The 13898-nt window shown below is 32.6% G+C and overlaps 1 protein-coding gene across 1 annotated transcript; it reads right to left on the minus strand.

The window, feature by feature from the left end:
* Nucleotides 1-215: 215 nt before the first annotated feature.
* On the minus strand, nt 216-11656 carry LOC107502064 (C-type lectin domain family 2 member D11). The gene is made up of 5 exons (XM_016128861.2): nt 11431-11656; nt 8691-8798; nt 5504-5682; nt 4823-4929; nt 216-1547 (listed from the first exon to the last, which is right to left on the minus strand). Exons 1-5 carry the CDS (start codon nt 11507-11509, stop codon nt 1430-1432), a joined length of 591 nt encoding a protein of 196 aa, XP_015984347.1. The 5' UTR covers nt 11510-11656; the 3' UTR covers nt 216-1429.
* Between the last annotated feature and the right edge of the window lie 2242 nt (nt 11657-13898).

A 13898-nucleotide genomic window follows, 5' to 3' on the forward strand; every position in this document is an offset into this window, starting at 1 on the left:
ATAAGTCTCAGATTATGTAGATTTTTTTCTGTGTTAAAACAATCTACTTTATAGGCTTGTTCTTGTGAAGAAATATTTCCCACATGTGCTGTGAATAATTAATTCCACAAGTAACAATTTCCACCAAAGTGACAATGAATTGAACATCACTCAAAAGTTCCCACATTAGTAGCAGAAATTTTTCTGTTATTTCTACTTTTACTTCCATAGAAAAATAATGAAAGAACAATAGTTTATTAAACATTTACTGTCACTCAAATATAATGCAAGAGATTTTCATCTGTGATCTCATTTGAATCTTACAACTAATCAACAGGGAAATACAAATAAAAATCACAGTGAAACTGGTGTTAATATATTCATTTTCACATGAAGAAACTATGCTTGCAGGGCTATGTAATTTTTCAAGGTCACAGCTGGTAAGAAATAGAATCCATGCTTTGGATATTTTGCTTAGAAACTAGTTTGTAAAAGAGTGCTAGATGAGTTAGATTACAGTTTAACTCAAATTTCATTTGTTAGTTACATACAGCTTATCAATAGAATCTTTTTTTTTTTTTTTTACTTTCTAGGTTTATGTAGAAATCTAGCTTTCTTAGTGAGGAAGTTAGCAGTAAACTTGGCAAATAGGCCAGAGTCTCATAGTCAGAAAAGCATGTATTGAACATATTCTCTATTTGAGACACCATGCTACTCTTCAAGGATACAAACATGAACTAGACATAGTATATACAATAAAATTGTACAGAATTATAAGAAGAAATTGACAAATACATCAATAAAGAAGGGGGGTTAAGGCACATAAGAGAAAGGCACTGCAAATTGTTATTTCGTCCTTTTTGGGACTCATCAGTACAGTGTAGCTAATGACGTAAATTAAAAAAAAAATTTCTAAAACTCAATAGTATGTAAACGATTCTGAAATTGGGTATTGAATGATTAAAGATGACAGGAATTGACTGTGATTTAATCCAAAATAAATGCAGAATTTAAAATTCAATGAAAAGTAAAATAAACAATGTTGTTTATAGGTATGATACTTTTGTAGCACACTGAAATTTAAAACACAAACACCAAGAATTAAAGTGCAAAAAATACTTTGTTAGTGTTTCTAATGTTTTAATAGAGAGTACAAAATAAATATTACTTTTAGTACTTTTAAAATAGCCCCACATATTTGAAACAGACAATGAGAATTTTGTTTTTTTGTTTGTTGTTTTTATTTATTATGGTGATATTGGCTAACAAAAGCCAGTAAATTTCAAGTGTATAATTACACATTAAGTCATATGTATATATATATATATGTACAATATTAAAAAAATATATAAATATGTTATTTACAATATGTACATATTTACAATATATATAATATATGTGTTTTGGGAAAAAATACCTTGAAGATATTTTGAAGATCTTAAGGAATTTGTCACTTGCTGATAGTATTTGACTTGCTACAAATCCATTTCCTATCTGTGTACGGCCTAGCACTACTGAAACCATTATCATTCAAATAAGCACACTCCCCAATTCCTCTGATGGTAAACCTAAAACCAAACACAAAAATATTAAAAATTTATAAGTCAATATCTATATTCATTCCTTCACTATACACACACACACATGTTACTGCGTTTTTTACAAATTGAAAGTTTGTGGCGACCTTGAATCAAGCAAGTCTATCAGTGCAATTTTTTCAACAGCATTTGCTTGCTTCATGTCTCTATGTCACATTTTGTTAATTCTCACAATATTTCAAACTTTTTTCATTATCATTACATTTGTCATAGTGATCTGTGATCAGTGACCTTTGATGTTACTATTATAATTGTTTGAGGGTACCAAAATTCTGAGCCCATATAAGATGGTGAACTTAATAAATGTTGTGCATGTTTTGACTACCCTGCCAATAATCATTCCCCCTTTCTCTCTTCCTCTCATCAGGTCTCCCTGTTCCATGAGTCACAACAATATTGAAATTAGGAGAATTAGTTAATCCTACAATGGCCTCTACATTTTCAACTGAAGTAAGAGTCGAACATCTCTCATTTTAAATCAAAATATAGAAATGATTAAGCTTAGTGAGGAAGGTATGCTGAGATAAGCCAAAAGCTAGGTTTCTAGTTGCAAACAGTTAGCAAAAGTTATGAATGCAAAAGAAAAGTTCTTGAAATAAATTCAAATACTATGCCAGTGAATAAACCAATGATAAAAAAGTGAAAGAGCCTAATTGCTGATATGGAGAAAATTTTAGTGGTCTGAATAGAAGAATAGTACTAAGCCACATTATGCCCTTAAGCCAAAGCCTAATCCAGAGAAAGACCCTAACTTTCTTCAATTCTTTGAAGACTAAGAGAGGTTAAGAAAGTTAAGGAAGAAAAATTTGAAGCTAGAAGAGGTTGGTTCATGAGGTTTAATGAAAGAAGCCATCTCCACAATATAAAAGTGCAAGGTGAAGTAGCAAGTGCTGATGTAAAAGGTGCAGAAAGTTATCCAGGAGATCTAGCTAAGATAATTGATGAAGATGGCTTCGCTAAGCAACAGATTTTCAATGCAGATAAAAAGGCCTTATGTTGGAAGAAGATGCCATCTAGAACTTCCATAGCTAGAGAGAAGATGTTAATGCATAGCTTCAAAGCTTCAAAGGACAGGCTGACTCTCTTGTTATGGGCTAATGCAGCTGGTAACTTTAAATTGGAGCCATTCCAAAAACCCTGGGTCCTTAAGATTTATGCTAAATCTGCTCTGTTTGTGCTCTATAATTTGAAAAACAAAGCCTGGATGATAGCCCATCTGTTGAGACCTACTGCTCAATAAAAAAAGATTTCTTTCAAAATATTACTTCTCATTGACAATACATCTGTTCACATGAGGGCTCTGATGGAAATGTACAGAGGTTCATGTTGTTTTTATTCCCACTAACACAAAATCCATTCTGTAGCCCATGGATCAAGGAGTAATTTTGACTTTCATGTCTTATTACTTAAGAAATATAATTTTAAAGGTTATAGCTGCCACAGATAGTGATTCCTCTGATGGATCTGGGAAAAGTTAATTGAAAACCTAGAAAAGATTCCCCATTCTAGATGTCATTAAGAACATTTGTAATTCATGGAAAGAGATCAAAATATCAACATTAACTGTATTTTGGAAGAAGTTGTTTGCAACTCTCATGGATGACTTTGAGAGGCTCAAGATTTCAGTGGAGGAAGTAACCGGAGATGTGGAAATAGCAAGAGAACTAGAATTAGAAGTGGAACCTAAAGATGTACCTGGATTGCTACAATCTCATAATGAAACTTTAATGGATAAGGAGCTGCTTCTTATGTATGAGCAAAGAAAGTGGTTTCTTGAGATGGAATCTACTCCTGGTGAAGATGTTGTGAAGACTGTTGAAATCACAATAGATTTAGAATAGCACATATACCTATTTGATAAAACAGCAACCGGTTTTGAGAGGATCGACTCCAATTTTGAAAGACGTTCTACTGTGGTAAAATGCTATCAAACAGCATCACATGCCACAGAGAAATTGTTAAAATATCGATCAATGTGGCAAACTTCATTGTTGTCTTATTTTAGGACATTGCCACAGCCAGTAACCACCAACCTGATGCCATCGATATCAAGGAGAAACCCCACCCTCCACCAGCAAAAAGACTATGACTTGCTGAAGATTCAGATAAGGTTTAATATTTTTTCAGTAATAAAGTATTTTAATTAAGTATGTACATTGTATGTTTTAAGCATACTGCTATTAAGCACACTTTTAGACATTATTCTATTATGCACACTTAATAGGCTATAGTATAGTGTAAACATAACTTTTGTACAGACTGAGAATTCATAAAATTTATATGACCTGCCTTAGTGCAATATTTGCTTTATTGTGATATTCGCTTTATTGTAGTGGCCTGGAACTAAAACTACATCTCTGAGGTCTGCTCGTAATCTTAAGCACCTCCAAATTTTTTTTAATGTAAGTAAAATAAAAGTAAAAACCTGTCATTAATATGGCTGTTTAGTAATATATGCCATTTCTATATTTAGTTCCTTTTATGTTCTCAAGGTCCCAGCTTGAATATCACAAGTTTATATTTATCATTACTAACTCCAGTCATGTTGTTGGTTAGATAGTTAACTCTCACTTATTATTGCAGCCAAATAAACTGCTGTTATCAGTGGCCTTCAGTGAAGATTATTTTCAGTGTTCTCAACTGTTTCATAAATATATGTAAATGAAAATACTTTTTTACTAGTAAATACTAAAAGGGCTTCACTTTGATGAAAGTGATTGGGCCCCTACATTTTGTAATTGTTAGTTAAAATACCCCCCTTTGAAACGTTCACACTCCAAGGAACTGTTACTAAATTACTTCTGGTGATTAAAATTTGGGAGAGATTTCCATCGGTTCCCTGGAGACCTTTCTTTTACAAATGGATGTAGCACCTGGAAGAGTGGACTTAAGAATCTTGTGGATATCTTTTCTTCGTGACTTTCTAGGGTTTTAGAACCCCTACTATACAACAGCTGTTCTCTCTACATTCTAAATAGGGATTTTAGCAAAGTTTAAATCATTGGATGAAAGTGCAAGAGCTGCGTCAAATGCCATCATCATGGAAAAGAGATCACCTGAAATGATAATACGTTTTTCCAAAGGCATAGCTGATAAATGGAAGTGCGTATAAAGGATTTATATTTCTTACCTCATAGTGCAGTAAGCTTTCCATGATGTTAAATGTATTTTCTTATAAACACAACTCATATACATAATCCCACATAAACATGATAGAAGGAAAAAAAAAAAGTCTCAAAACATACGTGGCATTATATTCAGTGTTGTCTGTCCATTTCCAAATGTGATTTGATGATTCTCTGCTAAGGCCAATCCAATGGTCAGAAAGACCTTTGTATCTTTTCAGGAATTTCTGTTATAAAGCACAGAAAGTAAAACATGTGACTCTTTCTCTCATATTACTTTTAAATCTCTGTTCTCTATAGCCTTCTCTTTTTGGATGGCAGCACTATGTAACTGAGAAGCTTAGATTTTGGAGTTAGACTATTCCCCACTTCTCAGTTTGTTATTCAATGTCTCTGATCCTAAATTACTTTACTTAAAGTGACCGTACATCCCATTTGGACTGGGAAAGTCCCAGTATGTGTCTGTTGTTTCAGTATACTATTAATATTATTATTTTCACTGTCCAAAATTTCTCAATTTGGTGATAAATTATATAATTAGCTTATTTCTTTTTACAATTAGAATACATCTAAACTTGCAAATTAACTGTGAGGATTAGATGAGACACTGTATCTAAAATGTCTCAGATGGTTCCAAACAGAGAATTCACCCCCAACAAATGTTAGGCACCAACATGCATCCCATGTCCCCAAGGTCTGCCTGGGATGGAATTCTTCCTCACCTTTCAGCTTCAACCATTAGTTTACTCTTATCAGGGAGCTAAGTATTTAACAAAGATCATGATCCAAAATATTTCTTACCAGTTCCTCCAGGGTTTCAAACTGAGCAAGTTGAGAATTTAATGAGGTACAGAAAACTTGGCTGTATGTCCAATTCCTTGTTTCATCGGAAAAATAAAAACACTTATTTCCAAACCCGATCCATTGTTCTGGGCAGACGGCACAGACAGGGTATTCTAAGACTGGCATTCTGCTTTTCTCTAAAAGTTGGACAATCACAATGAATTATAATAAGTAAATTTTCTCAACCTATTTTTCCACTTACAGTTCTGAGGTCAATTTCGAGGTATGTACATCCGATTGTGGTTTTCCTAAATCATCAGTAAGAGTCTTATCTTAAGCATAAGTCATTAGCCCACTAGTTTTTAAGCAGGATATCTGTGCTCCTGATTTCCAAGGAGAACATGAACACTGATGGTTTAAAGAAAATCAATTTGTATAGCACTTAACTTCCTTAGCATTGTAGCACTCTTTCCTAGTATCATATAGATTCTCCTTTCCCACATCTTCCTTAATATTAGCTGTGTTTTCTCTTGACAAATGGAAGACAAATTCCTTAATTATCCTAGATTTTACTATAGCACCTTTCTTAGGGGGTACATAACCTTCTAATGGACGAAACATATCACAATTCGAATATTGATTTTAGTACCAAAAATACAATATAGTGCTGCCTGTACTTTTCTATTTTATATGAGTTTTTATTAAATATGTATAAAAATATTCTGGCCCTTGTTAAATGTTCTGAAACCAGGAATATATCAAAATGCAGGTTATGAGAAAAATAGACATTTTTGTTTCATGATCTCACCTTTTCCTATGTTAATCTAAGAAAGAATGCATTGCTCCTTGGAAAGTCTAGTAAAAGCAAAGCAAAAAAAAAAGACTTGATAAGAAATATTGAACACCAAAGATGACTTTTCTTTTCTTTTTTATTTATAAGTAAGTAATTTCTTTGTAGCTATTCTCAATTCTCACATTTAGAGTGAGTCATTCGTTGGGTAAGGGAGTGAAAGCAAATAGCTATCAAGGTTAACACTATTTCATAATTTTACATAAATGAACAGTTTCAAATAGTTAAAGATAATTTTAACAGACAATGTCATGAAATATTTAATCCAAGTATGATTGTCTTCTTTTTTTCTGATAAAATATTGAGTTGTTCTTCCTGGTATGAACAAAAAATAAAACTTGATACTAACTTCTGGACAAATTACTTTCTTTTTGAGGTGGGGGAAAATTTATAGATTAGACCATCTCCTTATATTCATAAGAAAAGTTGCATCAAAATGTCTAGCTTTATTAATGGAGTTATCCCTGAGTTTTTATAAGTGATTCTAATTTAATTACATTAAAAGGCAAATGCTAGAATTAAAAACATTATACAAAGGCATTTACTGAAGAATTAGCGTGCTTTTTGTCATCCTTTCTAATAGTTTGTGGTTTTACCTATTCATGACAAATACTGCATTGTAGTAAATTACTGAGAGCAGCATATTGACTAATTTACATTATATAATTTAATAAACAAATTTTTTGATAATTATCAAACTTTATAATATATATTGTTTTAAAATATTAAATATTACTAAAAATTGTAATTCTAACAAACTAGAAGAAAAAATTTTGAGAGGTTAACAATTATATGATTTTTTAAAAATTAAATTTTAATGTGTAGATAATTCTATGGCAAAAAAACTTATTAAGTAACAAAAGATACATGGCTTTTAAGGACACAAAAATACCACATATTATGCTGTGATAAAATTCTAGAGTAAAAATAAAATATGTAAAGAAGCATTTGAAAAAGACAAAGCACATTTTTCAAAAATTAAGGAAATTTTATTCATGTATTTTTTAAAATGGATAATAGTGGGTATCAAATCACATCAAATTTCAAATACCAATACACAGTTTAAAGAACAATATAATAGAATAATTTTTAAGTGCCAACATTTGCAATGTATTGGAAAGTACATCATTTGTGACTATTTAAATCTCTGATGAAAAATGTTAGGTGGTTAACATAAACATTTACCATGGGATATTTAGTTTTCAAAAATGTTTACCTCATGTTTAAGAGTTGTAGAAACAAAAATCTTTCAAAGACCCTTAATATAATCAGAATATTCATAATATTTACTAATATCAATGACATTTCTTCCTGGACAGACCAACCATGCCAAGCAATGCTGAAGACCTATTGCCCCCATATACAAAGGAATTTTTTAAAAGTATTTTATACTTTTGTGCATTCTCAACCTGAGTAAGTAGAAGATAAAAACTCAGATATTAAGTAAATATTAAGTAAATATTAAGTATTTATTTAATAAAATGCTGATTCTGATTGTGACATGTCAGGAAATAGCTCCATAGATGGAACTCTTTACATCCACAACCTTTCTTTCAGTGGATGGCAACTACATTTCACTGTAGCTTAATAGAAAATTCTTAGAGTTATCTTTGACTTTTCTTTCTAAACCTTCATATCTAATCTGATATGAAATACTGTTAATTCAACTTTCAAAATGTCTAGACCTAAGCACTCTGTCCCACCTTCATTACTATTATCAGGCCCAAGCCATCATCTCTGAGCCTAGATTACTGCAAGGTTGTCCTAATATGACTCCTTGATTCAACCATTATCTACTAACTATTCTCAATATAGCAGTCAAAATATTTATTCTACAATGAAGTCAGATCATGACATTCCTCTCCTACAGCCTGCTTTTTCTCCACTGCACTCAAAGTAAAAGCCAAAGTCTTTAAATGACATACAAGGCTATTACCACCCTGACCCCTATCCTTTTTTCTTCCTTATTCTCACTCTGCTCTAGCTAGGACAGCCTCTCTGCTTTTACCCAAACAAACCAAGAGGTCACTTTGCTTGCTCTTGCTTCCTGGAATGCTTTCCTCACTCTTTCATATCCTTTGAAATTTTGCTGAAGAGTCATCTTCTCAAAAAGTCTTAACTCGGCTACTTTATGCATACCAGAACCCGTTCCACCCCTACCTTTACTTATCATAGTATTTGTGTCTTCCTTCTAGAATATAAGTTCCCTAGGAACAGGAATTTTTAGGTGTTTTATTCACTGATATACCTCAAGCACTTGACATAGTACCTGGTACAAAATGGAACTCAGTAAATATCTATTGACAATATTAATGAGTGGAGAACATTGTAAAGTTTAAAAACCAAGTAACTTACTTGCAAAAACAGAAACAAGTATCACAAGTAGTATTGCAGCAACAGAGCAAATAGCAACCACAGTAAAATTTGGAAGAAATGCAGTTAGTTTTCTTTGGAGATTTGTATCTATAAAATACAAATGTCATAATCTCAGTCTCATGAAAGTCTTAGGAAGAAAAGCTTAAATTTATCACAAAATCAACCTCTAAGGGCATCTGTACCTCGACTTCCAGCTCATTTCACAAGAGGTACTGGTTCATAAATGATGGTTATTGCCCAAACAGAGCCAGGGAAAAGAGAAACAGAATTTTTTTTACCCCTAGGGAATCTTCCAGTTATTGGAACAAGTATTGAGAGAAAAAGAAACAAAAAGAGTAGAAATCAGGATGAAAAAGAAACATTCACATTTAAACAATGCAGATTTACTTTCATAAATAAGAAGCCTGGTTAAAAGTCCTGAAGGAAAGTTTTCCTTCTGGTCAGGAATAAAACAAGGGTTCCCACTCCCCACTCTCAACTTTCCTATTCCACATAGTACTGCAAGTCCAATCCAAAGCAATTAAGCAAAAAATAAAATAAAATAAAATAAAATAAAATAAAATAAAATAAAATAAAATAAAATAAAATAAAATAAAATAAAATAAAATAAAATAAAGACACCATTAAATGGAATCCAAATCTGAAAAGAAGTAAAACTCTGTTTGCAAATAATATCATCCTATATATAGAAGACACTGAAGATTTCACCAAAAAATCATTAAAACAAATAAATTTAATAAAGTTGAAGGATGTAAAATTAACATACAAAAATCAGTTACATTTCTAGACACCAACAACAAATTATATTAAAAAGAAAACTCTCACAGTGATATCAAATTAAAAATTAAAATTAATTTAGAAATATATACGTAAACAATTTCATTGAAAAGTAAAATATTTCTTCTCAGCAAAAGAAACAAACGACAAAACAAAAAGTCAACACTAAATGGAAGAAAATATTTGAAAACCATTGATCTGATAAGGTATTAATAATCAAAATATAGAAGGAACTCATACAATTCAATAGCAAAAAATAAAAATAGAACTATTGTATAACCTAGTAATTTTACTTCAGGGCATTTATCCAAAGAAAGCAAAAAGAATAGATAAAGATGTGGTACACATATACAATGGAATATTACTCAGCCTTAAACAAGAATGAAATATTGCCATTTTGTGACAACATGGGTGGACTTAGAGGATATTACGTCAAGTGAAATAAGTTGGACAAAGACAAATGCCATGTGAATTTACTTATATGTGGAATCTCAAAAGCAAAATAAACAAAATGAAACAGAATCATTTTGGGTGAAAAGGTAAAGGGGTAAAGAAGAACAAATTAGTAGTTACAAAACAGCCACAGGGATTTAGGGGATAGCATAGAAAAACCAAAAAAATAAAATAAAAAATAAAATAGAATCAAACTCATAGCTACAGAAAACAAACTAATGGTGCCAGAGGTGAAGGAGTCAGTGGGATGGACAGAAAAGGAAAGGAACTAAGTAGTACAAACTTTCAGTTATAAAATAAGTCAGGGAATGTAATATATAGCATAAAGTCATAATAACTATATACAGATGGTTACTAGACTAATTGTGGTCATCATTTCAAAAGCTATACAAATGTCGAATCACTATCTTGTGCACCTAAAATTAATTTTGTATTTAATGTCAACTATAATTTAAAATAAAGTAAATACTTTTAAAAAGATGTTCAACATCACTCATCATCAGGGACATGAAAATCCAAATCACAATGGGATATCACTTCACACCTAAATGGTTATTGTTCTAATTTTAACACTTAGTTTTATGAATCAAAAAACTTAGTTAACTTACAAAAACAGCTTAGATTTCAAAAAATAAGTTTCCTATTTGCAATGTGTAACATCCTGATTAGTTAACATTCCAACTGTAAAATAGTTTCAGCTAAAAAAGCAATTGGCTTAGCTTATAAACATTAACATTCTTTAACAACTTTAGTTTCCCTTAAGTATTAACCCTGTTTTTTAGAGAATCCAATATCTTATCCTCCAAAATAGAAAACAAAATTCATGGAGAAGAGAGAAGCAAAGAAGAAAAATCATGAAATTTACGTTTTCCAAAAAGCAGAAGATAAAGGTTTAATAAAAGGTATCCTTTCTGCTGGACTGAAGTACAAACACAAATTTATTACATTTTTTCTATTTCTAATTAAATTTGCTATAAATTAAAAATGCTAAAGGACTTGCTAGTGGATAAGTTCAGCCTCTTATCCTCACCCTTAAGCCCTAGTATCTGTTTTAAATTACAAAGGATCTATACATCAAAAGTCCCAGTTTTTGCAGGCAATTTAGGTTAGTATACATATTTCAAAATTATTGGAGTCCAAGTTTACTATCACTGTGATATATAAATGACCTATTATTTAACCAGGTGAGATACAAGTTACCAGGGACCTGGAGGAAACAAGAGGACTAAAAATATAAACACAAAGAACATTTTTTTCTCTTCTCCTCTTATAATCTAATTCATTGTTCATTTCTCCTGCCCCAGAAATGCTTAAGTAACACAAACAGTAATACAATAACTGATTTATCATTGACATACTTACCCTCCTTCAAAACATATCTCCTACTGAGACTGACTGTGAAGTGCTAATACAGTTTCATAATGTTTCACTGGAATAAAAACTGCCCTCCCCACGTTTGTCTTTTCAAATGTCATAAATTTTACATTACCAGATCCTTTCTCCTCCGTGCCATCTCTGAAGGAAAGGTCTGTCTGTAACATTTTAAGCGAAATCTCTTTAGCTGTCATCGTTCTACTTAGAGGAGCACTCTGTAATCTGTTCACAAACTGATGAGAGGAACTCAGTTTTGCGTGCAAAACGGCAACAGTCAGAAATAGGAAAGTGAAATTGCAACTGAATTTTGAATTCTTTGCTTAACTCATTCTAACACAGGCAGCTCTTCTTGCATGATGAATTCTACAAGGAAGCAAAATATAACAGCCTAAAATGTCTTTTTGGCATAAGCTGATTATTATTTTTTTTTAATTCAGGAAGTTTTTCTTTGTCATTCCCTTAACTGCCTAAAAGAATTTAGATAAACAGCCTGTAGCAGGAAGAGAATCATTGGCAAAGATAAGTACAGAGTATAAAGTAACTATAGTGAACTGAGCCAACTAGCAAGGCATATTTATCTTATGAGATGAATAGAGACAGTATTCAGCATTCCCATCCAGATGGGAATAGGGCCTCTTCAGACCAGCCAAGACTAGAAACTCTCATTTAGGGGGCATTTCAAAAATAGTCAGAAATATCTTGCTTAAGTAGTGAGAAATAGTTAACCATGGACTTAATAATGACCTGGTTTCCTTGAGCAAATTATAAGATTAAACAAATATACATATATTTGTCTCTTCTTTCAGTTTCTGACTCATAGCTCCTAAGACCTGGTCATTTCGAAGTGATGAGAACACTAAGAGCATCTATTGTCTTCATATTTAGCTCTGACATTGCCCCTGGCACAGAGCTCCTAAAACCCTTATGAACTCCTAAGTGATAAGAACACCAGGAGCATTTTGTGTTCTACTGAGTTGACTCTGGCAAGCTCCTGGATAGGGGCAAGTCGCCAAAAATATCAAGCCATGATTAGGAGCTCAGAATTTTCTGCCCCAAACTGGAAATCGGGTTAATAATTGATCCTGCCTACATGAAAAAGTCTCCATAAAATCCTAATAGTATGGGGTTTGGAGAGCTTCCACACCAGGAGGGTGGTGCACCCCAACTTCACGTTTTGTAGACGCTCTTGTGCTTGGGACCCTTCTAGACCTTACTTTGTGTATCTCTTCCTCTGGCTGTTTACCTATGTCCTTTATCACATTCTTTAATATACTTGTAAACATAAGTGTTTCTCAAAGTTCTGTGAGCTGTGCTAGCATATTAATTGAAACTGGGGAAAAGATCATGGGAACCTTTGATTTATAGCCAAATCAGACAGAATCGTGGGTAATCTTGGGACCTACTAATTGTGATTGGCATCTGAAATGGAGAGTAGTCTTGCAGTATTGAGCCCATAACCTGTGGGATCTGACACTATCTCCAGGCAGAAAGTGTTACAATTGAGTTAAATTGTAGGATACCCAGCTGGTGTCACAGACAACTGTTTGTTGTGGGGTAAAAAAATTCCACAGATTTGGTGACGAGAATGTCAGAAGAGTTCTCTGTGAGTAGTAAAGGAGACACACAGGTGGCATCTTCAGGCATTCCAAGGAAATTGTAAATGACTCTAGCACTACCCTTTTGACACAAATGCTTGCCAAATCACTAAACATTCCAGATGGCTTACAAGCCACTCTTATGCATTTGGGGGTATTGAAGCTGATCTCCATATTAAACTGCCCAATACCACAAACTATATCTGGTACACTCAAAATCTGGACCTACTTGGCAAGGTGACAGAACAAGCTCTATAGTTGTCAAAAACCAGGTTATAGAACTTCTATACTGGCTCTTTCACAATCTGTTCTGCTCTCACAGACTGAGAAATGGCATGTGGAAACTGGAAATGTATGCTTACTGGCAAAGGTCATGAAATATTTCACATACTGGGATATTTCAGATATTACAGGTTCCACTTATTATTTTTCCAGTAACAATTACTTTATTTATTAATTTTTTTAAATTTGTTTTTTTTTTTTTAATTTTTTTAATGGTAACATTGGTTAACCAAATCCATGAAGTTTCAGGTGTACAATTTAACAGTAAAGCATATATATACTGTATTGTATGTTCACCTCTCATAGTTAGATTTCTTTCTGTCACCAAATATTTGACCCTTTTTACCCCATCTACCTCACTCCTCCCCACTCCCTGCTACCATTTGATAACCAATAGTCTATAGTCCATGTCTATGAGTCTCTGTTTGTTTGTCCTGTTCATTTGTTGCTTTTAGGTTTATAGCCAACATATAAGTTATATCATGTGGTTTTCAACTTTTTCTGTCTGGTTTATTTCGCTTAGCATGATTATTTCAAGGTCCATCCATGTTGTTGCGTATGGAAGTATTTCATCTCTTCTTATGGCTGAGTAATATTCCATTGTATATATGTGCCACAACTTCTTTAGCCAATCATCTATCATAGGACACTTCAGTTGCGTCCATGTCTTAGCCACTGTGAATAATGCTGCTGTAAACATCGGTGT

The sequence above is a fragment of the Rousettus aegyptiacus genome, unplaced genomic scaffold, assembly GCF_014176215.1.
Source record: "Rousettus aegyptiacus isolate mRouAeg1 unplaced genomic scaffold, mRouAeg1.p scaffold_m13_p_2, whole genome shotgun sequence".
Taxonomy (NCBI): Eukaryota; Metazoa; Chordata; class Mammalia; order Chiroptera; family Pteropodidae; genus Rousettus; species Rousettus aegyptiacus.

What these genes read in the sequence shown, in the direction of transcription:
- LOC107502064 (XM_016128861.2), bottom strand. Translation starts at nt 11,509, where the DNA reads ATGACAGCTAAAGAGATTTCGCTTAAAATGTTACAGACAGACCTTTCC. An exon ending in CACGGAGGAGAAAGGATCTG is followed by an intron (nt 8,799 to 11,430) that starts GTAATGTAAAAT and finishes TGTATTTTATAG; the next exon opens with ATACAAATCTCCAAAGAAAA. An exon ending in TTGAAACCCTGGAGGAACTG is followed by an intron (nt 4,930 to 5,503) that starts GTAAGAAATATT and finishes GCTTTATAACAG; the next exon opens with AAATTCCTGAAAAGATACAA.